Here is a 25,865-nt window from a genome sequence, read left to right on the forward strand (position 1 = left end):
TCAGTTTGGACCAATTCATGGTGTAGGGAGCCTCTAAAAACCCCAGTTTGGACCAATTCATGGTGGAGGGAGCCTCTAAAAACCCCAATTTGGACCAATTCATGGTGGAGGGAACCTCTAAACAGCCCAGTTTGGGCAAATTCATGGTGGAGGGAGCCTCTAAAAACCCAGTTTGGACCAATTCATGGTGGAGGGAGCCTCTAAAAACCCCAGTTTGGACCAATTCATGGTGGAGGGAGCCTCTAAAAACCCCAGTTTGGACCAATTCATGGTGGAGGGAGCCTCTAAAAAACCCAGTTTGGACCAATTCATGGTGGAGGGAGCCTCTAAACAGCCCAGTTTGGGCAAATTCATGGTGGAGGGAGCCTCTAAACAGCCCAGTTTAAGCAAATTCATGGTGGAGGGAGCCTCTAAAAACCCCAGTTTGGACCAATTCATGGTGGAGGGAGCCTCTAAAAACCCCAGTTTGGACCAATTCATGGTGGAGGGAGCCTCTAAAAACCCAGTTTGGACCAATTCATGGTGGAGGGAGCCTCTAAACAGCCCAGTTTGGGCAAATTCATGGTGGAGGGAGCCTCTAAAAACCCCAGTTTGGACCAATTCATGGTGGAGGGAGCCTCTAAAAACCCCAGTTTGGACCAATTCATGGTGGAGGGAGCCTCTAAAAACCCCAGTTTGGACCAATTCATGGTGGAGGGAGCCTCTAAAACCCCAGTTTGGACCAATTCATGGTGGAGGAAGCCTCTAAAAAACCCAGTTTGGACCAATTCATGGTGGAGGGAGCCTCTAAACAGCCCAGTTTGGGCAAATTCATGGTGGAGGGAGCCTCTAAAAACCCCAGTTTGGACCAATTCATGGTGGAGGGAGCCTCTAAAAAACCCAGTTTGGGCAAATTCATGGTGGAGGGAGCCTCTAAAAACCCCAGTTTGGACCAATTCATGGTGGAGGGAGCCTCTAAAAAACCCAGTTTGGGCAAATTCATGGTGGAGGGAGCCTCTAAAAACCCCAGTTTGGACCAATTCATGGTGGAGGGAGCCTCTAAAAAACCCAGTTTGGACCAATTCATGGTGGAGGGAGCCTCTAAAAAACCCAGTTTGGGCAAATTCATGGTGGAGGGAGCCTCTAAAAACCCAGTTTGGACCAATTCATGGTGGAGGGAGCCTCTAAAAAACCCCAATTTGGACCAATTCATGGTGGAGGGAACCTCTAAACAGCCCAGTTTGGGCAAATTCATGGTGGAGGGAGCCTCTAAAAAACCCAGTTTGGACCAATTCATGGTGGAGGGAGCCTCTAAAAACCCCAGTTTGGACCAATTCATGGTGGAGGGAGCCTCTAAAAACCCCAGTTTGGACCAATTCATGGTGGAGGGAGCCTCTAAAAAACCCAGTTTGGACCAATTCATGGTGGAGGGAGCCTCTAAACAGCCCAGTTTGGGCAAATTCATGGTGGAGGGAGCCTCTAAACAGCCCAGTTTAAGCAAATTCATGGTGGAGGGAGCCTCTAAAAACCCCAGTTTGGACCAATTCATGGTGGAGGGAGCCTCTAAAAACCCCAGTTTGGACCAATTCATGGTGGAGGGAGCCTCTAAAAAACCCAGTTTGGACCAATTCATGGTGGAGGGAGCCTCTAAACAGCCCAGTTTGGGCAAATTCATGGTGGAGGGAGCCTCTAAAAACCCCAGTTTGGACCAATTCATGGTGGAGGGAGCCTCTAAAAACCCCAGTTTGGACCAATTCATGGTGGAGGGAGCCTCTAAAAACCCCAGTTTGGACCAATTCATGGTGGAGGGAGCCTCTAAAAATCCCAGTTTGGACCAATTCATGGTGGAGGGAGCCTCTAAACAGCCCAGTTTGGGCAAATTCATGGTGGAGGGAGCCTCTAAAAACCCCAGTTTGGACCAATTCATGGTGGAGGGAGCCTCTAAAAAACCCAGTTTGGACCAATTCATGGTGGAGGGAGCCTCTAAACAGCCCAGTTTGGGCAAATTCATGGTGGAGGGAGCCTCTAAAAACCCCAGTTTGGACCAATTCATGGTGGAGGGAGCCTCTAAAAACCCCAGTTTGGACCAATTCATGGTGGAGGGAGCCTCTAAAAACCCCAGTTTGGACCAATTCATGGTGGAGGGAGCCTCTAAAAACCCCAGTTTGGACCAATCCATGGTGGAGGGAGCCTCTAAACAGCCCAGTTTGGGCAAATTCATGGTGGAGGGAGCCTCTAAACAGCCCAGTTTGGGCAAATTCATGGTGGAGGGAGCCTCTAAACAGCCCAGTTTGGGCAAATTCATGGTGGAGGGAGCCTCTAAAAACCCCAGTTTGGACCAATTCATGGTGGAGGGAGCCTCTAAAAACCTCAGTTTGGACCAATTCATGGTGGAGGGAGCCTCTAACCAGCCCAGTTTGGACCAATTCATGGTGGAGGGAGCCTCTAAAAACCCCAGTTTGGACCAATTCATGGTGGAGGGAGCCTCTAAAAACCCCAGTTTGGACCAATTCATGGTGGAGGGAGCCTCTAAAAACCCCAGTTTGGACCAATTCATGGTGGAGGGAGCCACTAAAAACCCCAGTTTGGACCAATTCATGGTGGAGGGAGCCTCTAAACAGCCCAGTTTGGGCAAATTCATGGTGGAGGGAGCCTCTAAAAACCCCAGTTTGGACCAATTCATGGTGGAGGGAGCCTCTAAAAAACCCAGTTTGGGCAAATTCATGGTGGAGGGAGCCTCTAAAAACCCCAGTTTGGACCAATTCATGGTGGAGGGAGCCTCTAAAAAACCCAGTTTGGGCAAATTCATGGTGGAGGGAGCCTCTAAAAACCCCAGTTTGGACCAATTCATGGTGGAGGGAGCCTCTAAAAAACCCAGTTTGGACCAATTCATGGTGGAGGGAGCATCTAAAAAACCCAGTTTGGGCAAATTCATGGTGGAGGGAGCCTCTAAAAACCCCAGTTTGGACCAATTCATGGTGGAGGGAGCCTCTAAAAAACCCAGTTTGGGCAAATTCATGGTGGAGGGAGCCTCTAAAAACCCCAGTTTGGACCAATTCATGGTGGAGGGAGCCTCTAAAAAACCCAGTTTGGACCAATTCATGGTGGAGGTTGCCTCTAAAAAACCCAGTTTGGGCCAATTCATGGTGGAGGGAGCCTCTAAAAACCCCAGTTTGGACCAATTCATGGTGGAGGGAGCCTCTAAAAACCCCAGTTTGGACCAATTCATGGTGGAGGGAGCCTCTAAAAACCCCAATTTGGACCAATTCATGGTGGAGGGATCCTCTAAACAGCCCAGTTTGGACCAATTCATGGTGGAGGGAGCCTCTAAAAACCCCAGTTTGGACCAATTCATGGTGGAGGGAGCCTCTAAAAACCCCAGTTTGGACCAATTCATGGTGGAGGGAGCCTCTAAAAATCCCAGTTTGGACCAATTCATGGTGGAGGGAGCCTCTAAACAGCCCAGTTTGGGCAAATTCATGGTGGAGGGAGCCTCTAAAAACCCCAGTTTGGACCAATTCATGGTGGAGGGAGCCTCTAAAAAAACCAGTTTGGACCAATTCATGGTGGAGGGAGCCTCTAAACAGCCCAGTTTGGGCAAATTCATGGTGGAGGGAGCCTCTAAAAACCCCAGTTTGGACCAATTCATGATGGAGGGAGCCTCTAAACAGCCCAGTTTGGGCAAATTCATGGTGGAGGAAGCCTCTAAAAAACCCAGTTTGGACCAATTCATGATGGAGGGAGTCTCTAAAAACCTCAGTTTGGGCAAATTCATGGTGGAGGGAGCCTCTAAAAACCCCAGTTTGGACCAATTCATGGTGGAGGAAGCCTCTAAAAACCTCAGTTTGGGCAAATTCATGGTGGAGGGAGCCTCTAAAAACCCCAGTTTGGACCAATTCATGGTGGAGGGAGCCTCTAAAAAACCCAGTTTGGACCAATTCATGGTGGAGGGAGCCTCTAAACAGCCCAGTTTGGGCAAATTCATGGTGGAGGGAGCCTCTAAACAGCCCAGTTTGGGCAAATTCATGGTGGAGGGAGCCTCTAAAAACCCCAGTTTGGACCAATTCATGGTGGAGGGAGCCTCTAAAAACCCCAGTTTGGACCAATTCATGGTGGAGGGAGCCTCTAAACAGCCCAGTTTGGGCAAATTCATGGTGGAGGGAGCCTCTAAAAACCCCAGTTTGGACCAATTCATGGTGGAGGGAGCCTCTAAAAAACCCAGTTTGGACCAATTCATGGTGGAGGGAGCCTCTAAACAGCCCAGTTTGGGCAAATTCATGGTGGAGGGAGCCTCTAAAAACCCCAGTTTGGACCAATTCATGATGGAGGGAGCCTCTAAACAGCCCAGTTTGGGCAAATTCATGGTGGAGGGAGCCTCTAAAAACCCCAGTTTGGACCAATTCATGATGGAGGGAGTCTCTAAAAACCTCAGTTTGGGCAAATTCATGGTGGAGGGAGCCTCTAAAAACCCCAGTTTGGACCAATTCATGGTGGAGGAAGCCTCTAAAAACCTCAGTTTGGGCAAATTCATGGTGGAGGGAGCCTCTAAAAACCCCAGTTTGGACCAATTCATGGTGGAGGGAGCCTCTAAAAAACCCAGTTTGGACCAATTCATGGTGGAGGGAGCCTCTGACCAGCCCAGTTAGGACCAATTCATGGTGGAGGGAGCCTCTAACCAGCCCAGTTTGGGCAAATTCATGGTGGAGGGAGCCTCTAAACAGCCCAGTTTGGGCAAATTCATGGTGGAGGGAGCCTCTAAAAACCCCAGTTTGGACCAATTCATGGTGGAGGGAGCCTCTAAAAAACCCAGTTTGGACCAATTCATGGTGGAGGGAGCCTCTAAACAGCTCAGTTTGGGCAAATTCATGGTGGAGGGAGCCTCTAAAAACCCCAGTTTGGACCAATTAATGGTGGAGGGAGCCTCTAAAAAACCCAGTTTGGACCAATTCATGGTGGAGGGAGCCTCTAAAAACCCCAGTTTGGACCAATTCATGGTGGAGGGAGCCTCTAAAAACCTCAGTTTGGACCAATTCATGGTGGAGGGAGCCTCTAACCAGCCCAGTTTGGACCAATTCATGGTGGAGGGAGCCTCTAAAAACCCCAGTTTGGACCAATTCATGGTGGAGGGAGCCTCTAAAAACCCCAGTTTGGACCAATTCATGGTGGAGGGAGCCTCTAAAAACCCCAGTTTCGACCAATTCATGGTGGAGGGAGCCTCTAAAAAAACCCAGTTTGGACCAATTCATGGTGGAGGGAGCCTCTAAACAGCCCAATTTGGGCAAATTCATGGTGGAGGGAGCCTCTAAACAGCCCAGTTTGGGAAAATTCATGGTGGAGGGAGCCTCTAAACAGCCCAGTTTGGGCAAATTCATGGTGGAGGGAGCCTCTAAAAACCCCAGTTTGGACCAATTCATGGTGGAGGGAGCCTCTAAAAACCTCAGTTTGGACCAATTCATGGTGGAGGGAGCCTCTAAAAATCCCAGTTTGGACCAATTCATGGTGGAGGGAGCCTTTAAAAACCTCAGTTTGGACCAATTCATGGTGGAGGGAGCCTCTAACCAGCCCAGTTTGGACCAATTCATGGTGGAGGGAGGCTCTAAACAGCCCAGTTTGGGCAAATTCATGGTGGAGGGAGCCTCTAAAAACCCCAGTTTGGACCAATTCATGGTGGAGGGAGCCTCTAAAAAACCCAGTTTGGACCAATTCATGGTGGAGGGAGCCTCTAAAAAACCCAGTTTGGACCAATTCATGGTGGAGGGAGCCTCTAAACAGCCCAGTTTGGGCAAATTCATGGTGGAGGGAGCCTCTAAAAACCCAGTTTGGACCAATTCATGATGGAGGGAGCCTCTAAACAGCCCAGTTTGGGCAAATTCATGGTGGAGGGAGCCTCTAAAAACCCCAGTTTGGACCAATTCATGGTGGAGGGAGCCTCTAAAAACCCCAGTTTGGACCAATTCATGGTGGAGGGAGCCTCTAAACAGCCCAGATTGGGCAAATTCATGGTGGAGGGAGCCTCGAAAAACCCCAGTTTGGACCAATTCATGGTGGAGGGAGCCTCTAAAAACCTCAGTTTGGACCAATTCATGGTGGAGGGAGCCTCTAACCAGCCCAGTTTGGACCAATTCATGGTGGAGGGAGCCTCTAAAAACCCCAGTTTGGACCAATTCATGGTGGAGGGAGCCTCTAAAAACCCCAGTTTGGACCAATTCATGGTGGAGGGAGCCTCTAAAAACCCCAGTTTGGACCAATTCATGGTGGAGGGAGCCTCTAAAAACCCCCGTTTGGACCAATTCATGGTGGAGGGAGCCTCTAAAAAACCCAGTTTGGACCAATTCATGGTGGAGGGAGCCTCTAAACAGCCCAGTTTGGGCAAATTCATGGTGGAGGGAGCCTCTAAACAGCCCAGTTTGGGCAAATTCATGGTGGAGGGAGCCTCTAAAAACCCCAGTTTGGACCAATTCATGGTGGAGGGAGCCTCTAAAACCCCCAGTTTGGACCTATTCATGGTGGAGGGAGCCTCTAAAAACCCCAGTTTGGACCAATTCATGGTGGAGGGAGCCTCTAAAAACCCCAGTTTGGACCAATTCATGGTGGAGGGAGCCTCTAAAAAACCCAGTTTGGACCAATTCATGGTGGAGGGAGCCTCTAAACAGCCCAGTTTGGGCAAATTCATGGTGGAGGGAGCCTCTAACCAGCCCAGTTTGGACCAATTCATGGTGGAGGGAGCCTCTAAAAAACCCAGTTTGGACCAATTCATGGTGGAGGGAGCCTCTAAAAAACCCAGTTTGGGCAAATTCATGGTGGAGGGAGCCTCTAAAAACCCCAGTTTGGACCAATTCATGGTGGAGGGAGCCTCTAAAAAACCCAGTTTGGGCAAATTCATGGTGGAGGGAGCCTCTAAAAACCCCAGTTTGGACCAATTCATGGTGGAGGGAGCCTCTAAACAGCCCAGTTTGGGCACATTCATGGTGGAGGGAGCCTCTAAAAACCCCAGTTTGGACCAATTCATGGTGGAGGGAGCCTCTAAAAAACCCAGTTTGGACCAATTCATGGTGGAGGGAGCCTCTAACCAGCCCAGTTAGGATCAATTCATGGTGGAGGGAGCCTCTAAAAAACCCAGTTTGGGCAAATTCATGGTGGAGGGAGCCTCTAAAAACCCCAGTTTGGACCAATTCATGGTGGAGGGAGCCTCTAAAAAACCCAGTTTGGACCAATTCATGGTGGAGGGAGCCTCTAAAAACCCCAGTTTGGACCAATTCATGGTGGAGGGAGCCTCTAAAAACCCCAGTTTGGACCAATTCATGGTGGAGGGAGCCTCTAAAAAACCCAGTTTGGACCAATTCATGGTGGAGGGAGCCTCTAAACAGCCCAGTTTGGGCAAATTCATGGTGGAGGGAGCCTCTAAACAGCCCAGTTTAAGCAAATTCATGGTGGAGGGAGCCTCTAAAAACCCCAGTTTGGACCAATTCATGGTGGAGGGAGCCTCTAAAAACCCCAGTTTGGACCAATTCATGGTGGAGGGAGCCTCTAAAAAACCCAGTTTGGACCAATTCATGGTGGAGGGAGCCTCTAAACAGCCCAGTTTGGGCAAATTCATGGTGGAGGGAGCCTCTAAAAACCCCAGTTTGGACCAATTCATGGTGGAGGGAGCCTCTAAAAACCCCAGTTTGGACCGATTCATGGTGGAGGGAGCCTCTAAAAACCCCAGTTTGGACCAATTCATGGTGGAGGGAGCCTCTAAAAATCCCAGTTTGGACCAATTCATGGTGGAGGGAGCCTCTAAACAGCCCAGTTTGGGCAAATTCATGGTGGAGGGAGCCTCTAAAAACCCCAGTTTGGACCAATTCATGGTGGAGGGAGCCTCTAAAAAACCCAGTTTGGACCAATTCATGGTGGAGGGAGCCTCTAAACAGCCCAGTTTGGGCAAATTCATGGTGGAGGGAGCCTCTAAAAACCCCAGTTTGGACCAATTCATGGTGGAGGGAGCCTCTAAAAACCCCAGTTTGGACCAATAATTCATGGTGGAGGGAGCCTCTAAAACCCCAGTTTGGACCAATTCATGGTGGAGGGAGCCTCTAAAAACCCCAGTTTGGACCAATCCATGGTGGAGGGAGCCTCTAAACAGCCCAGTTTGGGCAAATTCATGGTGGAGGGAGCCTCTAAACAGCCCAGTTTGGGCAAATTCATGGTGGAGGGAGCCTCTAAACAGCCCAGTTTGGGCAAATTCATGGTGGAGGGAGCCTCTAAAAACCCCAGTTTGGACCAATTCATGGTGGAGGGAGCCTCTAAAAACCTCAGTTTGGACCAATTCATGGTGGAGGGAGCCTCTAACCAGCCCAGTTTGGACCAATTCATGGTGGAGGGAGCCTCTAAAAACCCCAGTTTGGACCAATTCATGGTGGAGGGAGCCTCTAAAAACCCCAGTTTGGACCAATTCATGGTGGAGGGAGCCTCTAAAAACCCCAGTTTGGACCAATTCATGGTGGAGGGAGCCTCTAAAAAACCCAGTTTGGACCAATTCATGGTGGAGGGAGCCTCTAAACAGCCCAGTTTGGGCAAATTCATGGTGGAGGGAGCCTCTAAAAACCCCAGTTTGGACCAATTCATGGTGGAGGGAGCCTCTAAAAACCCAGTTTGGGCAAATTCATGGTGGAGGGAGCCTCTAAAAACCCCAGTTTGGACCAATTCATGGTGGAGGGAGCCTCTAAAAACCCAGTTTGGGCAAATTCATGGTGGAGGGAGCCTCTAAAAACCCCAGTTTGGACCAATTCATGGTGGAGGGAGCCTCTAAAAAACCCAGTTTGGACCAATTCATGGTGGAGGGAGCATCTAAAAAACCCAGTTTGGGCAAATTCATGGTGGAGGGAGCCTCTAAAAACCCCAGTTTGGACCAATTCATGGTGGAGGGAGCCTCTAAAAAACCCAGTTTGGGCAAATTCATGGTGGAGGGAGCCTCTAAAAACCCCAGTTTGGACCAATTCATGGTGGAGGGAGCCTCTAAAAAACCCAGTTTGGACCAATTCATGGTGGAGGTTGCCTCTAAAAAACCCAGTTTGGGCCAATTCATGGTGGAGGGAGCCTCTAAAAACCCCAGTTTGGACCAATTCATGGTGTAGGGAGCCTCTAAAAACCCCAGTTTGGACCAATTCATGGTGGAGGGAGCCTCTAAAAACCCCAATTTGGACCAATTCATGGTGGAGGGAACCTCTAAACAGCCCAGTTTGGGCAAATTCATGGTGGAGGGAGCCTCTAAAAAACCCAGTTTGGACCAATTCATGGTGGAGGGAGCCTCTAAAAACCCCAGTTTGGACCAATTCATGGTGGAGGGAGCCTCTAAAAACCCCAGTTTGGACCAATTCATGGTGGAGGGAGCCTCTAAAAAACCCAGTTTGGACCAATTCATGGTGGAGGGAGCCTCTAAACAGCCCAGTTTGGGCAAATTCATGGTGGAGGGAGCCTCTAAACAGCCCAGTTTAAGCAAATTCATGGTGGAGGGAGCCTCTAAAAACCCCAGTTTGGACCAATTCATGGTGGAGGGAGCCTCTAAAAACCCCAGTTTGGACCAATTCATGGTGGAGGGAGCCTCTAAAAACCCAGTTTGGACCAATTCATGGTGGAGGGAGCCTCTAAACATAGTTTGGGCAAATTCATGGTGGAGGGAGCCTCTAAAAACCCCAGTTTGGACCAATTCATGGTGGAGGGAGCCTCTAAAAACCCCAGTTTGGACCAATTCATGGTGGAGGGAGCCTCTAAAAACCCCAGTTTGGACCAATTCATGGTGGAGGGAGCCTCTAAAAAACCCCAGTTTGGACCAATTCATGGTGGAGGAAGCCTCTAAAAACCCAGTTTGGACCAATTCATGGTGGAGGGAGCCTCTAAACAGCCCAGTTTGGGCAAATTCATGGTGGAGGGAGCCTCTAAAAACCCCAGTTTGGACCAATTCATGGTGGAGGGAGCCTCTAAAAAACCAGTTTGGGCAAATTCCATGGTGGAGGGAGCCTCTAAAAACCCCAGTTTGGACCAATTCATGGTGGAGGGAGCCTCTAAAAAACCCAGTTTGGCAAATTCATGGTGGAGGGAGCCTCTAAAAACCCCAGTTTGGACCAATTCATGGTGAGGGAGCCTCTAAAAAACCCAGTTTGGACCAATTCATGGTGGAGGGAGCCTCTAAAAAACCCAGTTTGGGCAAATTCATGGTGGAGGGAGCCTCTAAAAACCCCAGTTTGGACCAATTCATGGTGGAGGGAGCCTCTAAAAACCCCAATTTGGACCAATTCATGGTGGAGGGAACCTCTAAACAGCCCAGTTTGGGCAAATTCATGGTGGAGGGAGCCTCTAAAAAACCCAGTTCTTGGACCAATTCATGGTGGAGGGAGCCTCTAAAAACCCCAGTTTTGGACCAATTCATGGTGGAGGGAGCCTCTAAAAACCCCCAGTTTGGACCAATTCATGGTGGAGGGAGCCTCTAAAAAACCCAGTTTGGACAATTCATGGTGGAGGGAGCCTCTAAACAGCCCAGTTTGGGCAAATTCATGGTGGAGGGAGCCTCTAAACAGCCCAGTTTAAGCAAATTCATGGTGGAGGGAGCCTCTAAAAACCCCAGTTTGGACCAATTCATGGTGGAGGGGAGCCTCTAAAAACCCCAGTTTGGACCAATTCATGGTGGAGGGAGCCTCTAAAAAACCCAGTTTGGACCAATTCATGGTGGAGGGAGCCTCTAAACAGCCCAGTTTGGGCAAATTCATGGTGGAGGGAGCCTCTAAAACCCCAGTTTGGACCAATTCATGGTGGAGGGAGCCTCTAAAAACCCCAGTTTGGACCAATTCATGGTGGAGGGGAGCCTCTAAAAACCCCAGTTTGGACCAATTCATGGTGGAGGGAGCCTCTAAAAATCCCAGTTTGGACCAATTCATGGTGGAGGGAGCCTCTAAACAGCCCAGTTTGGGCAAATTCATGGTGGAGGGAGCCTCTAAAAACCCCAGTTTGGACCAATTCATGGTGGAGGGAGCCTCTAAAAAACCCAGTTTGGACCAATTCATGGTGGAGGGAGCCTCTAAACAGCCCAGTTTGGGCAAATTCATGGTGGAGGGAGCCTCTAAAAACCCCAGTTTGGACCAATTCATGGTGGAGGGAGCCTCTAAAAACCCCAGTTTGGACCAATTCATGGTGGAGGGAGCCTCTAAAAACCCCAGTTTGGACCAATTCATGGTGGAGGGAGCCTCTAAAAACCCCAGTTTGGACCAATCCATGGTGGAGGGAGCCTCTAAACAGCCCAGTTTGGGCAAATTCATGGTGGAGGGAGCCTCTAAACAGCCCAGTTTGGGCAAATTCATGGTGGAGGGGAGCCTCTAAACAGCCCAGTTTGGGCAAATTCATGGTGGAGGGAGCCTCTAAAAACCCCAGTTTGGACCAATTCATGGTGGAGGGAGCCTCTAAAAACCTCAGTTTGGACCAATTCATGGTGGAGGGAGCCTCTAACCAGCCCAGTTTGGACCAATTCATGGTGGAGGGAGCCTCTAAAAACCCCAGTTTGGACCAATTCATGGTGGAGGGAGCCTCTAAAAACCCCAGTTTGGACCAATTCATGGTGGAGGGAGCCTCTAAAAACCCCAGTTTGGACCAATTCATGGTGGAGGGAGCCTCTAAAAACCCCAGTTTGGACCAATTCATGGTGGAGGGAGCCTCTAAACAGCCCAGTTTGGGCAAATTCATGGTGGAGGGAGCCTCTAAAAACCCCAGTTTGGACCAATTCATGGTGGAGGGAGCCTCTAAAAAACCCAGTTTGGGCAAATTCATGGTGGAGGGAGCCTCTAAAAACCCCAGTTTGGACCAATTCATGGTGGAGGGAGCCTCTAAAAAACCCAGTTTGGGCAAATTCATGGTGGAGGGAGCCTCTAAAAACCCCAGTTTGGACCAATTCATGGTGGAGGGAGCCTCTAAAAAACCCAGTTTGGACCAATTCATGGTGGAGGGAGCATCTAAAAAACCCAGTTTGGGCAAATTCATGGTGGAGGGAGCCTCTAAAAACCCCAGTTTGGACCAATTCATGGTGGAGGGAGCCTCTAAAAAACCCAGTTTGGGCAAATTCATGGTGGAGGGAGCCTCTAAAAACCCCAGTTTGGACCAATTCATGGTGGAGGGAGCCTCTAAAAAACCCAGTTTGGACCAATTCATGGTGGAGGTTGCCTCTAAAAAACCCAGTTTGGGCCAATTCATGGTGGAGGGAGCCTCTAAAAACCCCAGTTTGGACCAATTCATGGTGGAGGGAGCCTCTAAAAACCCCAGTTTGGACCAATTCATGGTGGAGGGGAGCCTCTAAAAACCCCAATTTGGACCAATTCATGGTGGAGGGATCCTCTAAACAGCCCAGTTTTGGACCAATTCATGGTGGAGGGAGCCTCTAAAACCCCAGTTTGGACCAATTCATGGTGGAGGGAGCCTCTAAAAACCCCAGTTTGGACCAATTCATGGTGGAGGGAGCCTCTAAAAATCCCAGTTTGGACCAATTCATGGTGGAGGGAGCCTCTAAACAGCCCAGTTTGGGCAAATTCATGGTGGAGGGAGCCTCTAAAAACCCAGTTTGGACCAATTCATGGTGGAGGGAGCCTCTAAAAAAACCAGTTTGGACCAATTCATGGTGGAGGGAGCCTCTAAACAGCCCAGTTTGGGGCAAATTCATGGTGGAGGGAGCCTCTAAAAACCCCAGTTTGGACCAATTCATGATGGAGGGAGCCTCTAAACAGCCCAGTTTGGGCAAATTCATGGTGGAGGAAGCCTCTAAAAAACCCAGTTTGGACCAATTCATGATGGAGGGAGTCTCTAAAAACCTCAGTTTGGGCAAATTCATGGTGGAGGGAGCCTCTAAAAACCCCCAGTTTGGACCAATTCATGGTGGAGGAAGCCTCTAAAAACCTCAGTTTGGGCAAATTCATGGTGGAGGGAGCCTCTAAAAACCCCAGTTTGGACCAATTCATGGTGGAGGGAGCCTCTAAAAAACCCAGTTTGGACCAATTCATGGTGGAGGGAGCCTCTAAACAGCCCAGTTTGGGCAAATTCATGGTGGAGGGAGCCTCTAAACAGCCCAGTTTGGGCAAATTCATGGTGGAGGGAGCCTCTAAAAACCCCAGTTTGGACCAATTCATGGTGGAGGGAGCCTCTAAAAACCCCAGTTTGGACCAATTCATGGTGGAGGGAGCCTCTAAACAGCCCAGTTTGGGCAAATTCATGGTGGAGGGAGCCTCTAAAAACCCCAGTTTGGACCAATTCATGGTGGAGGGAGCCTCTAAAAACCCAGTTTGGACCAATTCATGGTGGAGGGAGCCTCTAAAACAGCCCAGTTTGGGCAAATTCATGGTGGAGGGAGCCTCTAAAAACCCCAGTTTGGACCAATTCATGATGGAGGGAGCCTCTAAACAGCCCAGTTTGGGCAAATTCATGGTGGAGGGAGCCTCTAAAAACCCCAGTTTGGACCAATTCATGATGGAGGGAGTCTCTAAAAACCTCAGTTTGGGCAAATTCATGGTGGAGGGGAGCCTCTAAAAACCCCAGTTTGGACCAATTCATGGTGGAGGAAGCCTCTAAAAACCTCAGTTTGGGCAAATTCATGGTGGAGGGAGCCTCTAAAAACCCCAGTTTGGACCAATTCATGGTGGAGGGAGCCTCTAAAAAACCCAGTTTGGACCAATTCATGGTGGAGGGAGCCTCTGACCAGCCCAGTTAGGACCAATTCATGGTGGAGGGAGCCTCTAACCAGCCCAGTTTGGGCAAATTCATGGTGGAGGGAGCCTCTAAACAGCCCAGTTTGGGCAAATTCATGGTGGAGGGAGCCTCTAAAAACCCCAGTTTGGACCAATTCATGGTGGAGGGAGCCTCTAAAAAACCCAGTTTGGACCAATTCATGGTGGAGGGAGCCTCTAAACAGCTCAGTTTGGGCAAATTCATGGTGGAGGGAGCCTCTAAAAACCCCAGTTTGGACCAATTAATGGTGGAGGGAGCCTCTAAAAAAACCCAGTTTGGACCAATTCATGGTGGAGGGAGCCTCTAAAAACCCCAGTTTGGACCAATTCATGGTGGAGGGAGCCTCTAAAACCTCAGTTTGGACCAATTCATGGTGGAGGGAGCCTCTAACCAGCCCAGTTTGGACCAATTCATGGTGGAGGGAGCCTCTAAAAACCCCAGTTTGGACCAATTCATGGTGGAGGGAGCCTCTAAAAACCCCAGTTTGGACCAATTCATGGTGGAGGGAGCCTCTAAAAACCCCAGTTTCGACCAATTCATGGTGGAGGGAGCCTCTAAAAAAACCCAGTTTGGACCAATTCATGGTGGAGGGAGCCTCTAAACAGCCCAATTTGGGCAAATTCATGGTGGAGGGAGCCTCTAAACAGCCCAGTTTGGGAAAATTCATGGTGGAGGGAGCCTCTAAACAGCCCAGTTTGGGCAAATTCATGGTGGAGGGAGCCTCTAAAAACCCCAGTTTGGACCAATTCATGGTGGAGGGAGCCTCTAAAAACCTCAGTTTGGACCAATTCATGGTGGAGGGAGCCTCTAAAAACCCAGTTTGGACCAATTCATGGTGGAGGGAGCCTTTAAAAACCTCAGTTTGGACCAATTCATGGTGGAGGGGAGCCTCTAACCAGCCCAGTTTGGACCAATTCATGGTGGAGGGAGGCTCTAAACAGCCAGTTTGGGCAAATTCATGGTGGAGGGAGCCTCTAAAAACCCAGTTTGGACCAATTCATGGTGGAGGGAGCCTCTAAAAAACCCAGTTTGGACCAATTCATGGTGGAGGGAGCCTCTAAAAACCCAGTTTGGACCAATTCATGGTGGAGGGAGCCTCTAAACAGCCCAGTTTGGGCAAATTCATGGTGGAGGGAGCCTCTAAAAACCCAGTTTGGACCAATTCATGATGGAGGGAGCCTCTAAACAGCCCAGTTTGGGCAAATTCATGGTGGAGGGAGCCTCTAAAAACCCCAGTTTGGACCAATTCATGGTGGAGGGAGCCTCTAAAAACCCCAGTTTGGACCAATTCATGGTGGAGGGAGCCTCTAAACAGCCCAGATTGGGCAAATTCATGGTGGAGGGAGCCTCGAAAAACCCCAGTTTGGACCAATTCATGGTGGAGGGAGCCTCTAAAAACCTCAGTTTGGACCAATTCATGGTGGAGGGAGCCTCTAACCAGCCCAGTTTGGACCAATTCATGGTGGAGGGAGCCTCTAAAAACCCCAGTTTGGACCAATTCATGGTGGAGGGAGCCTCTAAAAACCCCAGTTTGGACTCATGGTGGAGGGAGCCTCTAAAAACCCCAGTTTGGACCAATTCATGGTGGAGGGAGCCTCTAAAAACCCCCGTTTGGACCAATTCATGGTGGAGGGAGCCTCTAAAAAACCCAGTTTGGACCAATTCATGGTGGAGGGAGCCTCTAAACAGCCCAGTTTGGGCAAATTCATGGTGGAGGGAGCCTCTAAACAGCCCAGTTTGGGCAAATTCATGGTGGAGGGAGCCTCTAAAAACCCCAGTTTGGACCAATTCATGGTGGAGGGAGCCTCTAAAACCCCCAGTTTGGACCTATTCATGGTGGAGGGAGCCTCTAAAAACCCCAGTTTGGACCAATTCATGGTGGAGGGAGCCTCTAAAAACCCCAGTTTGGACCAATTCATGGTGGAGGGAGCCTCTAAAAAACCCAGTTTGGACCAATTCATGGTGGAGGGAGCCTCTAAACAGCCCAGTTTGGGCAAATTCATGGTGGAGGGAGCCTCTAACCAGCCCAGTTTGGACCAATTCATGGTGGAGGGAGCCTCTAAAAAACCCAGTTTGGACCAATTCATGGTGGAGGGAGCCTCTAAAAAACCCAGTTTGGGCAAATTCATGGTGGAGGGAGCCTCTAAAAACCCCAGTTTGGACCAATTCATGGTGGAGGGAGCCTCTAAAAAACCCAGTTTGGGCAAATTCATGGTGGAGGGAGCCTCTAAAAACCCCAGTTTGGACCAATTCATGGTGGAGGGAGCCTCTAAACAGCCCAGTTTGGGCACATTCATGGTGGAGGGAGCCTCTAAAAACCCCAGTTTGGACCAATTCATGGTGGAGGGAGCCTCTAAAAAACCCAGTTTGGACCAATTCATGGTGGAGGGAGCCTCTAACCAGCCCAGTTAGGATCAATTCATGGTGGAGGGAGCCTCTAAAAAACCCAGTTTGGGCAAATTCATGGTGGAGGGAGCCTCTAAAAACCCCAGTTTGGACCAATTCATGGTGGAGGGAGCCTCTAAAAAACCCAGTTTGGGCAAATTCATGGTGGAGGGAGCCTCTAAAAACCCCAGTTTGGACCAATTCATGGTGGAGGGAGCCTCTAAAAAACCCAGTTTGGACCAATTCATGGTGGAGGGAGCCTCTAAAAAACCCAGTTTGGGCAAATTCATGGTGGAGGGAGCCTCTAAAAACCCCAGTTTGGACCAATTCATGGTGGAGGGAGCCTCTAAAAACCCCAGTTTGGACCAATTCATGGTGGAGGGAGCCTCTAAAAAACCCAGTTTGGACCAATTCATGGTGGAGGGAGCCTCTAAAAATCCCAGTTTGGACCAATTCATGGTGGAGGGAGCCTCTAAACAGCCCAGTTTGGGCAAATTCATGGTGGAGGGAGCCTCTAAAAACCCCAGTTTGGACCAATTCATGGTGGAGGGAGCCTCTAACCAGCCCAGTTAGGACCAATTCATGGTGGAGGGAGCCTCTAACCAGCCCTAGTTTGGGCAAATTCATTGTGGAGGGAGCCTCTAAACAGCCCAGTTTGGGCAAATTCATGGTGGAGGGAGCCTCTAAAACCCCCAGTTTGGACCAATTCATGGTGGAGGGAGCCTCTAAAAAACCCAGTTTGGACCAATTCATGGTGGAGGGAGCCTCTAAACAGCCCAGTTTGGGCAAATTCATGGTGGAGGGAGCCTCTAAAAACCCCAGTTTGGACCAATTCATGGTGGAGGGAGCCTCTAAAAACCCCAGTTTGGACCCAATTCATGGTGGAGGGAGCCTCTAACCAGCAGAGTTGTGGGGAAAGCAGGGTGGAGGGAGCCTCTAACCAGCAGAGTTGGGGGAAATCAGGGTGGAGGGAGCCTCTAACCAGCAGAGTTGGTGGAAATCAGGGTGGAGGGAGCCTCTAACCAGCAGAGTTGGTGGAAATCAGGGTGGAGGGAGCCTTTAACCAGCCCCAGTTTGGGCAAATTCATGGTGGAGGGAGCCTCTAACCATCAGAGTTGTGGGAAAGCTGGGTGGAGGGAGCCTCTAACCAGCAGAGTTGTGGGAAAGCAGGGTGGAGGGAGCCTCTAACCAGCAGAGTTGTGGGAAAGCAGGGTGGAGGGAGCCTCTAACCAGCAGAGTTGTGGGAAAGCAGGGTGGAGGGAGCCTCTAACCAGCAGAGTTGTTGGAAAGCAGGGTGGAGGGAGCCTCTAACCAGCAGAGTTGTGGGAAAGCAGGGTGGAGGGAGCCTCTAACCAGCAGAGTTGTGGGAAAGCAGGGTGGAGGGAGCCTCTAACCAGCAGAGTTGGTGGAAATCAGGGGGAGGGAGCCTCTAACCAGCAGAGTTGGGGGAAATCAGGGTGGAAGGAGCCTAGTATTAGCAGAATTGTGCAACGCTTATGGTGGATGAGTATGAGGATGCGGAGGAATTGGAGAGGTTGAGTACAGACATGGAGTTTCATGTTGGGGTGCTTTACACAGGTGGGCACAAAAATGAAGGCTCTATCCAGTGGTGGTTCATTTTTATCAAAGTGAGCCGGTCGGCACTCTCAGCTGACGGACGGGTGCGCTTGTCAGTGATGATGCCACCGGCTGCACTGAACACCCTCTCAGATAGGACGCTGGCGGCAGGACAGGACAGCACCTCCAAGGCATATAGGGCAAGTTCAAGCCACAGGTCCAACTTCGAAACCCAATACGTGTAGGGCGCAGAGGGGTTGGAGAGGACAGGGGCTGTGGTCGGAAAGGTATTCCCGCAACATGCGCCTATACTTCTCACGCCTGGTGACACTAGGACCCTCCGTGGCGGCACTTTAGCGAGGGGGTGCCATCAAGGTGTCCCAGACCTTAGACAGTGTGCCCCTCGTTTGTGTGGACCGGTGAGAACTTGGTCGCCTACTGGAGGAACTGCCCTCCCTGCTGCCAACGTCACATGCTGGAAACATCTCCATCATATTCTGCACCAATTGCCTGTGGCAAGCATTGATGCGATTGGCCCTCCCCTCTACCGGAATAAAAGATGAGATGTTGTTTTTATACCGGGGGTCAAGGATAGCAAAGATCCAGTACTGGTTGTCCTCCATGATTTTGACAATACGCTTGTCGGTTGTAAAGCACCCCAACATGAACTCAGCCATGTCTGCCACAGTGTTAGTTGGCATGACTCCTCTGGCCCCACCGGAAAGTTCAATCTCCATTTCCTCCTCATCCTCCATAACCCCAATATATTCTTTGAATTACCAGTCAGAAACTGGCACTATATGGCAGTAGCAAGAAATGAGGGTATTTGTAACTCCAATATATTCTTTGAATTCCCAGTCAGACAATGGCACTATATACCAGTAGCAAAAATTGTGGGTGCACGTAACCCCAATATATTCTTTGAATTCCCAGTCAGACAATCTCACTATATACCAGTAGCAAAAATTGTGGGTGCACGTAACCCCAATATATTCTTTGAATTACCAATCAGAAACTGGCACTATATGGCAGTAGCAAGAAATGAGGGTATTTATAACCCCAATATATTCTTTGAATTACCAGTCAGAAACTGGCACTATATGGCAGTAGCAAGAAATGAGGGTATTTGTAACCCCAATATATTCTTTGAATTCCCAGTCAGACAATGGCACTATATACCAGTAGCAAAAATTGTGGGTGCACGTAACCCCAATATATTCTTTGAATTATCAGTCAGAAACTGGCACTATATGGCAGTAGCAAGAAATGAGGGTATTTGTAACCCCAATATATTCTTTGAATTCCCAGTCAGACAATGGCACTATACACCAGTAGCAAAAATTGTGGGTGCACGTAACCCCAATATATTCTTTGAATTACCAGTCAGAAACTGGCACTATATGGCAGTAGCAAGAAATGAGGGTATTTGTAACCCCAATATATTCTTTGAATTCCCAGTCAGACAATGGCACTATATACCAGTAGCAAAAATTGTGGGTGCACGTAACCTCAATATATTCTTTGAATTACCAGTCAGAAACTGGCACTATATGGCAGTAGCAAGAAATGAGGGTATTTGTAACCCCAATATATTCTTTGAATTCCCAGTCAGACAATGGCACTATATACCAGTAGCAAAAATTGTGGGTGCACGTAACCCCAATATATTCTTTGAATTACCAGTCAGAAACTGGCACTATATGGCAGTAGCAAGAAATGAGGGTATTTGTAACCCCAATATATTCTTTGAATTCCCAGTCAGACAATGGCACTGTATACCAGTAGTAAAAATTGTGGGTGCACGTAACCCCAATATATTCTTTGAATTACCAGTCAGAAACTGGCACTATATGGCAGTAGCAAGAAATGAGGGTATTTGTAACCCCAATATATTCTTTGAATTCCCAGTCAGACAATGGCACTGTATACCAGTAGCAAAAATAGTGGGTGTATATAGCCCCAATTCTATTGCTAGGGGACTTGCAGTGTATTTCTGGGGTGAAGGTGGGGGGGCATACCGTTGGAACGGGTATCGGGGGTATATATAGGGTATACGGGAATACACTGTCAGTGTATTCCATTCAGGATCCTGGGAAAGCTGGGTTGCGGCGATTGAGCCCGTCAGTGCCACGTTACACTGACAAGCTTCTCCCTGGAATTTAGCTCTTATAAGAGCTGTTGTGGTTGTCTTCTCCTTCCTATCCTAGCCTGTCCCTGCCTACCCAGAATCTAACCCCTAGCTAACTGGACAGAAACCTCCGTCCCCGGTGAATTGCAAGCTCAGAATGACGCGAAGCTGGGCGTCGCTGTTCTTTTAAATTAGAGGTCACATGTTTTCGGCAGCCAATGGGTTTTGCCTACTTTTTTCAACGTCACCAGTGTCGTAGTTCCTGTCCCACCTACCCTGCGCTGTTATTGGAGCAAAAAAGGCGCCAGGGAAGGTGGGAGGGGAATCGAGTAATGGCGCACTTTACCACGCGGTGTTCGATTCGATTCGAACATGCCGAACAGTCTAATATCCGATCGAACATGAGTTCGATAGAACACTGTTCGCTCATCTCTAGTTATGTATTAAAAGTTCACCCTTTGTGTTACATTGTACTATATGCCTTAGTTTTTTTTTTGTTTGTTTTTTTGTAATTATTTTATCACTTCTCTATTCTGCAAGGGGGGACCGTTTTATATATTCTGCTCTTTGTTTAGCCAAAGGTTTTCTATTTAAATCTAGAGCTGGCTGTTGCTAGTTATGCTGGAACTACATTGCAACATTGTAATTAACCAATGTACTGTAATTAACCAATAAATTTATATCCAGATAGTGGCTTCCTTGTTCTGCAAGGACCAATACTTCCTTGCAGTTTTCATTTTAAAACAGGAGCCGTCTGTAACTACAGCTGGAGCTCCCATAGAGAAGGCAGGGAAGAATTATTACAATCCCTGCCTTTCCCATTGCTGTAGGTAAGTGAAGGAGTGAGCAGGAAGTGCAGGAAATAAAGATAAGAAAGACAGCCTTAGACTTATGCTGGAGCTGAATAGCAACTTTCTATCATAACTAGAGATGGGAGGTTCTGAAGACTTGGTTCTATCCAAACTTGTTCGACCCAAAACAAATTAGGGACCCAAGCCACCCAAACCTGAAACGATTCTTGGGAGGTTTTCCCATCTCTAATCATTAGCACTGAAGACAAGTGAGTATGTCTTTTGGGGGTTTTTGCACCTTCCCTGGCATCTTTGTCAAAACCTGTAATTCCTGGACCACCCCTATGAACTGGCACCATCATGTGCAGGATCTAGCAATGACCTTTCCATTGGTGCCCTTCTACACTCTCTCTGTTGTAACAAGCAGGCTGTTAATGTTTTAAATCTTTTATAAGTCATTAAGAACAATATTATGGGTTATGGACTCTAGATTTTAAGGACTCGTTGATCCAGGGTTTTCATACTGACTGCCAGTTTGGATTCAGGAAGGACTTTTTTCCCCTGAAATGGGGCAATTGGTATGAGCCTCGTGGATTTTTTTTTTGTTTTTTTTGCCTTCCCCTGGATCAAAATTGTACTGGATTGTAGGGTTATAGGTTGGACTTGATGGACTGATGTCTTCATCCAACCTCATCTACTATGTAACTATGTTTAACTATATGTAAATTAACCTAAGTAGTCACTGGGGAAGGAAACAGCTACAGCCTAGTCATGCTATCCCATTGTTTATCACACCTCCGGAGCATGATTGCCATCTTCCTCACATTCTCTTCACTACCTGACAAGGAAGATGTCAATTACGCCAAGGAGGCATCATTAACAAGGAAACATTGTGACAAGGCTGAAACTGCTCTGTGCCCATCATAACTACTTAATACATTTCCATATGGCTTTTTATGCTATCAAACATTTATAACATTACTTTACTACAGCATAAAAATTACAGTGCGCACTAATAGAAAGGTAAATAACTGATCCTGCATAAAATGGTCCCAGTTTATGGTGGGAGAAACTCCTGACAGATTCCCTTTATGATATGCTTCCAAACTTTTAGAGAATACAAAGGCAAGTATTTTGGCACTGCAATTTCTTATGTGATAAACCGTGTCCTGAAACCCACCCCATAGCTGTATTTAACAGCAAGAGCAGAGAGTGATGTCACTTGTCCTATTACACAGGTCCGGCATTAAGGAAACGGTGTGTTAACAATGGAAGGAATAAGTTCACATAACAGGAAAACTTAGCAATGTTTCTGAAGCAAAATATTTAGGAAAAGTCTTCAATTTACATAAGCTACGAGTATAAATAGGATCCTTGATATGGGAATACCCATTTAAACTTTCTTAGCTCTGTTTTTATTTTATGATTTTTTATTTTTCTACCAAGAAGCTAACATGTGGCAATTTTCACTACATATTCACACATTAAAATTAATTATTTGATATTAGGAATACATTTTTTTTCTCTCTGATGCTTCCAAAATGCTAAATGCTGCACCTAATAAAAAAAAATGATCACAAATTTGCTTCTTATCAGGATTCTGCATCAGGTTAATTGATACTGAGACAAGGCAGTTATCACATAAGTAAATCATAATTCATCACCAGCGCGCTGTACGATGCTGTAATAAGGCATATATAGGATTTGATAGGGCTTTACTATATATTTCAGATGTCATATAATAGTGACTTTGCTTCCAGAAGTGGATCTGTCACTAGATATACTACTAACTGCATATATCACTAATATAACATAATTTTTGAATTCTTTGTGATAATATATTAAAATGAGCATTTTTATGAATACACTTGAAGCAAAACTCCACCCATGTATCCCATATTAAAAATTACAGCTTGAATTGAGCAGTGTGAGATTTTAGCAGCAGGAGAGAAGATACACCCAGGGTTGGTTCACATTAGTGTATGTATTCCATCCAGTTAGAGTCCGCATGGAGACCCCCGGATGGAATATATTCGCAATTGCAAGCGCTGTGCAGTTAAAGCACATGGACCCCATAGACTATAATGGGGTCTGTGTGCTTGCTGCGCACTGACTACATGAATGATTTGTGCGGGCAGTGCGCAGCAAGCACACGGAGCCCATTATAGTCTATGGAGTTCATGTGTTCTAACTGCACAGCCCTTGCAATTGCGATTGTATTCCATCTGGGGGGTCTCCATGTGGACCCAACCCGGACGGAATACATATGCTAATGTGAACCAGTTGTCAGGCTAAGGCCCCATGTAGTGAAACGCAACAGAAAAAAATAGCAAAAACACATAGTATTTTTTTCCGCAGTGCTTTTCTTTGCGTTTTCTCTGCCCTTATTAAATCTGTAAGGAAAATGCCAGCGTTTCCACAGATATAATGGACAAGCCACAAATTTCAAAAACACAGATTTTCCGCTGCAGATTTTTTTCTGCAATGTATGGAGGGGATTAGCTAGAATCTCATTCACCATCCAGGTACCATAAAGCACAGCGGTTTTTGCCACAGTATTTCAGTGTGTCTTCGCAACATGGAGCTTCAGCCTCAAAGAATCTTGTTAGTTAGGAGAGATGGACACAGATTGAGTTTAGCTTTTCAATACTTGAGACCCATTTTAACATCACGATTATACATCCTTGCTAACATGGAGATTCAATATTAGTATAAGTGTATCCATTTATTAATGTAAACAATTGGTATTATGAAATTTGGTGACATCATCTAAAAAGCTTAATTTTTCCTTGGTAAATACTTTGTTTTCCTATGAAATAACAATTCTGAAGAATCTACTCTTAATTGACAATGGGAGTTACCAGTTGGGGTGCGGCCCCATACATCTTGACAGCGTTGAGCCAGTGCAGACTGTTTGGGGACAAACCACTTTAAGAAAAGGAGGGGGCACATTGAGTTATTAACAGAAATGTATCGAGTTCTGAAATGTTCTCCTTTAGACAAGACCAGGACCGAAACCACATAGGAAGAAATGCATAAGTCTTCCCTTCTTTTATTTTCCTCCCTTTCGGGTTTAGTATATGTCTTCTAGAAACACACTAAACCTGCACTGTTAACAAGGCTTCAGCCAGTGTTTTATCAATACTACTATAATATGTGCAGTACTTTGCAAATTTGTGGGTCACTTGTTGGAAAAATGTTGCAAAAAAATGCTTTCAGAAATCGAAATCTTAGTTGTTTATTTTTATCAATTAAATTTAAGTGAATTAAAAAAAGAGAAATCCAAATCAAATCCATATTTGGTGTAAATACTTTTTGTCTTCAAAACAGAATCAATTCTTGGTACATTTGCAGACAGTTCTTGAAGGAACTCAGCAGGGAGGTTGTATCAGACATCTTGAAGAACTAAGCACAGATCTTCTTTGGATGTAGGCCTGCTCGAATCATTTTGTTTCTTCAAGAAATCCCAGACAGACTGAATGTTGAGCTCAGGGCTCTGTGGGGGCCATATCATCACTTCTAGGACGCCTTGTTCTTCTATACACCTTGCTTTACTGTTAGCTGACAAAAGCAATTAATATACCACTCTCCAGCCCTTCAGCAAACTACTGTCTTCTGTTGCAGCTAAATATTTCGATATTGATTTGGAAGGGAATGAAGCGTGATGTGTCTTTTATCTGCTACACTACGTTTTCTTGGTCTATAGTCAACCTGCCCATTTCTTGGTTCTTCTTCAGAAGAGTTTGAACAGCTCATCTTCAAACCCCAGTCTGCTTTGAAATCTTTGCCCAGGAGAGACCTTGTTGATGCAGTATCCCTACCTTGTAGTGCTCAGACCTGACATGGTGTATGATCTGTGACGTGAATCTGTCATTCCACAACATTACCTATGTAGAAGAGTTTTGCTGTTCCTCACCAAGCCCCATCTTTATTGAAGAACAACTTTCAATACAAATCATGCTGCAACAGATATATGTGGTATAGTAAAACTAAGTTATAGGCTAAAGTCCCAGGTAGTGGGTAGAGATGAGCGAGTGGTACTCGATCAAGTAGGTATTCGATCAAATACTACGGAATTCGAAATACTCATACTCGATCGAGTACCACTTGCTATTCGAATGTAAAAGTTCGATGCAGAACCATCATTGATTGGCCGAATGCTATACAGTCGGCCAATCAACGCTGGTTCTTCTCCTACCTTTAGAAGTCTTCTCCGTGCAGCTTGACCGCCGCGTCTTCCGGCTCTTCATTCACTCTGCCAGGCATCGGGCCTGGGCAGAGCCGACTGCGCATGTCCGCTTGTAGTGCGGGCATGCGCAGTCGGCTCTGCCCAGGCCTGATGCCTGGCAGAGTGAATTCAGAGCCAGAAGATGCCGCGGGGACGCTGCAAGGAGAAGACTGCACGGAGGATCCAGCCCGACCCTCACTCGTGGACTTGGTAAGTATAATTTGATCGAACGTTGCCTACCCCTGAAACGAGCATTTTCCCCCCATAGACTACAATAGGGTTCGATATTCGATTAGAGTAGTCGAATATTGAGGGGCTACTCTAAACGAATATCGAACCTCAAACATTTTACTGTTCGCTCATCTCTAGTAGTCAGCAGAAAAGTGCAGTGGGAAAACTGATGTGGCGTTTTTTCACGGACCACTTTTCACAGATAGTCTGCAGAAGTTTCCTCTGCTGACTTTCCGCTTCCATTATACCTACAGGGAAACCGCCGGTATTTCTGTATGCTGTGAACTTCAAACTGCACATATTTTTCTCAATGTGTGGATGGGATTTGCTAGAATCCAGGGAAAGAAATGGAGGGAAGGGGAAAAAAACAAATACACAGGGATACAGGAACTGTAAAACACTGTGGTTTTTGCTGAGCCATTTCCACCGCGGCCAAACCACAACATTTATGTCACGTGGGGACACGGCATCAAAATCTAAACCCAGCTGTAGAGTAGACTTCAATTACTAATACAATATCATATTTGATGGAAATTGCAAAGTAATTAGTATAAGTAACAAATTCATGCAGGACTTCACAACATACACAACCATACAACACCACAATACATTAAAAAAATTGAAATAAGTGGGTTTACCTACTTGTCTATGCAGCCAACCATGTAGTAGACCATTGGGAACCAACAGATTGCATCCAGAAAATGCATATCTGGCCTAACATTGGGATTAGAAGAATACACGACAAACATGCTATTTAATATTAATGAACTCATATAAAACATCTGCTGTATAATGTTTATATATCTAGAAAATACCAACATCATTTATT

At 47.3% G+C, this 25,865-nt stretch overlaps 1 protein-coding gene across 2 annotated transcripts in view; it reads right to left on the reverse strand.

The window, feature by feature from the left end:
- The window catches only part of KCNT2 (potassium sodium-activated channel subfamily T member 2), a 574,767-nt gene that overhangs the window by 190,629 nt on the left and 358,273 nt on the right, over positions 1–25,865 (reverse strand). For both annotated transcript variants that reach the window (XM_075287704.1, XM_075287703.1), the window contains exon 20: positions 25,679–25,750. In XM_075287704.1, coding sequence (XP_075143805.1) covers positions 25,679–25,750 — 72 coding nt within the window. The remainder of the gene's footprint in view (positions 1–25,678; positions 25,751–25,865) is intronic.

This window comes from Leptodactylus fuscus, chromosome 9 (assembly GCF_031893055.1).
Source record: "Leptodactylus fuscus isolate aLepFus1 chromosome 9, aLepFus1.hap2, whole genome shotgun sequence".
NCBI lineage: Eukaryota > Metazoa > Chordata > Amphibia > Anura > Leptodactylidae > Leptodactylus > Leptodactylus fuscus.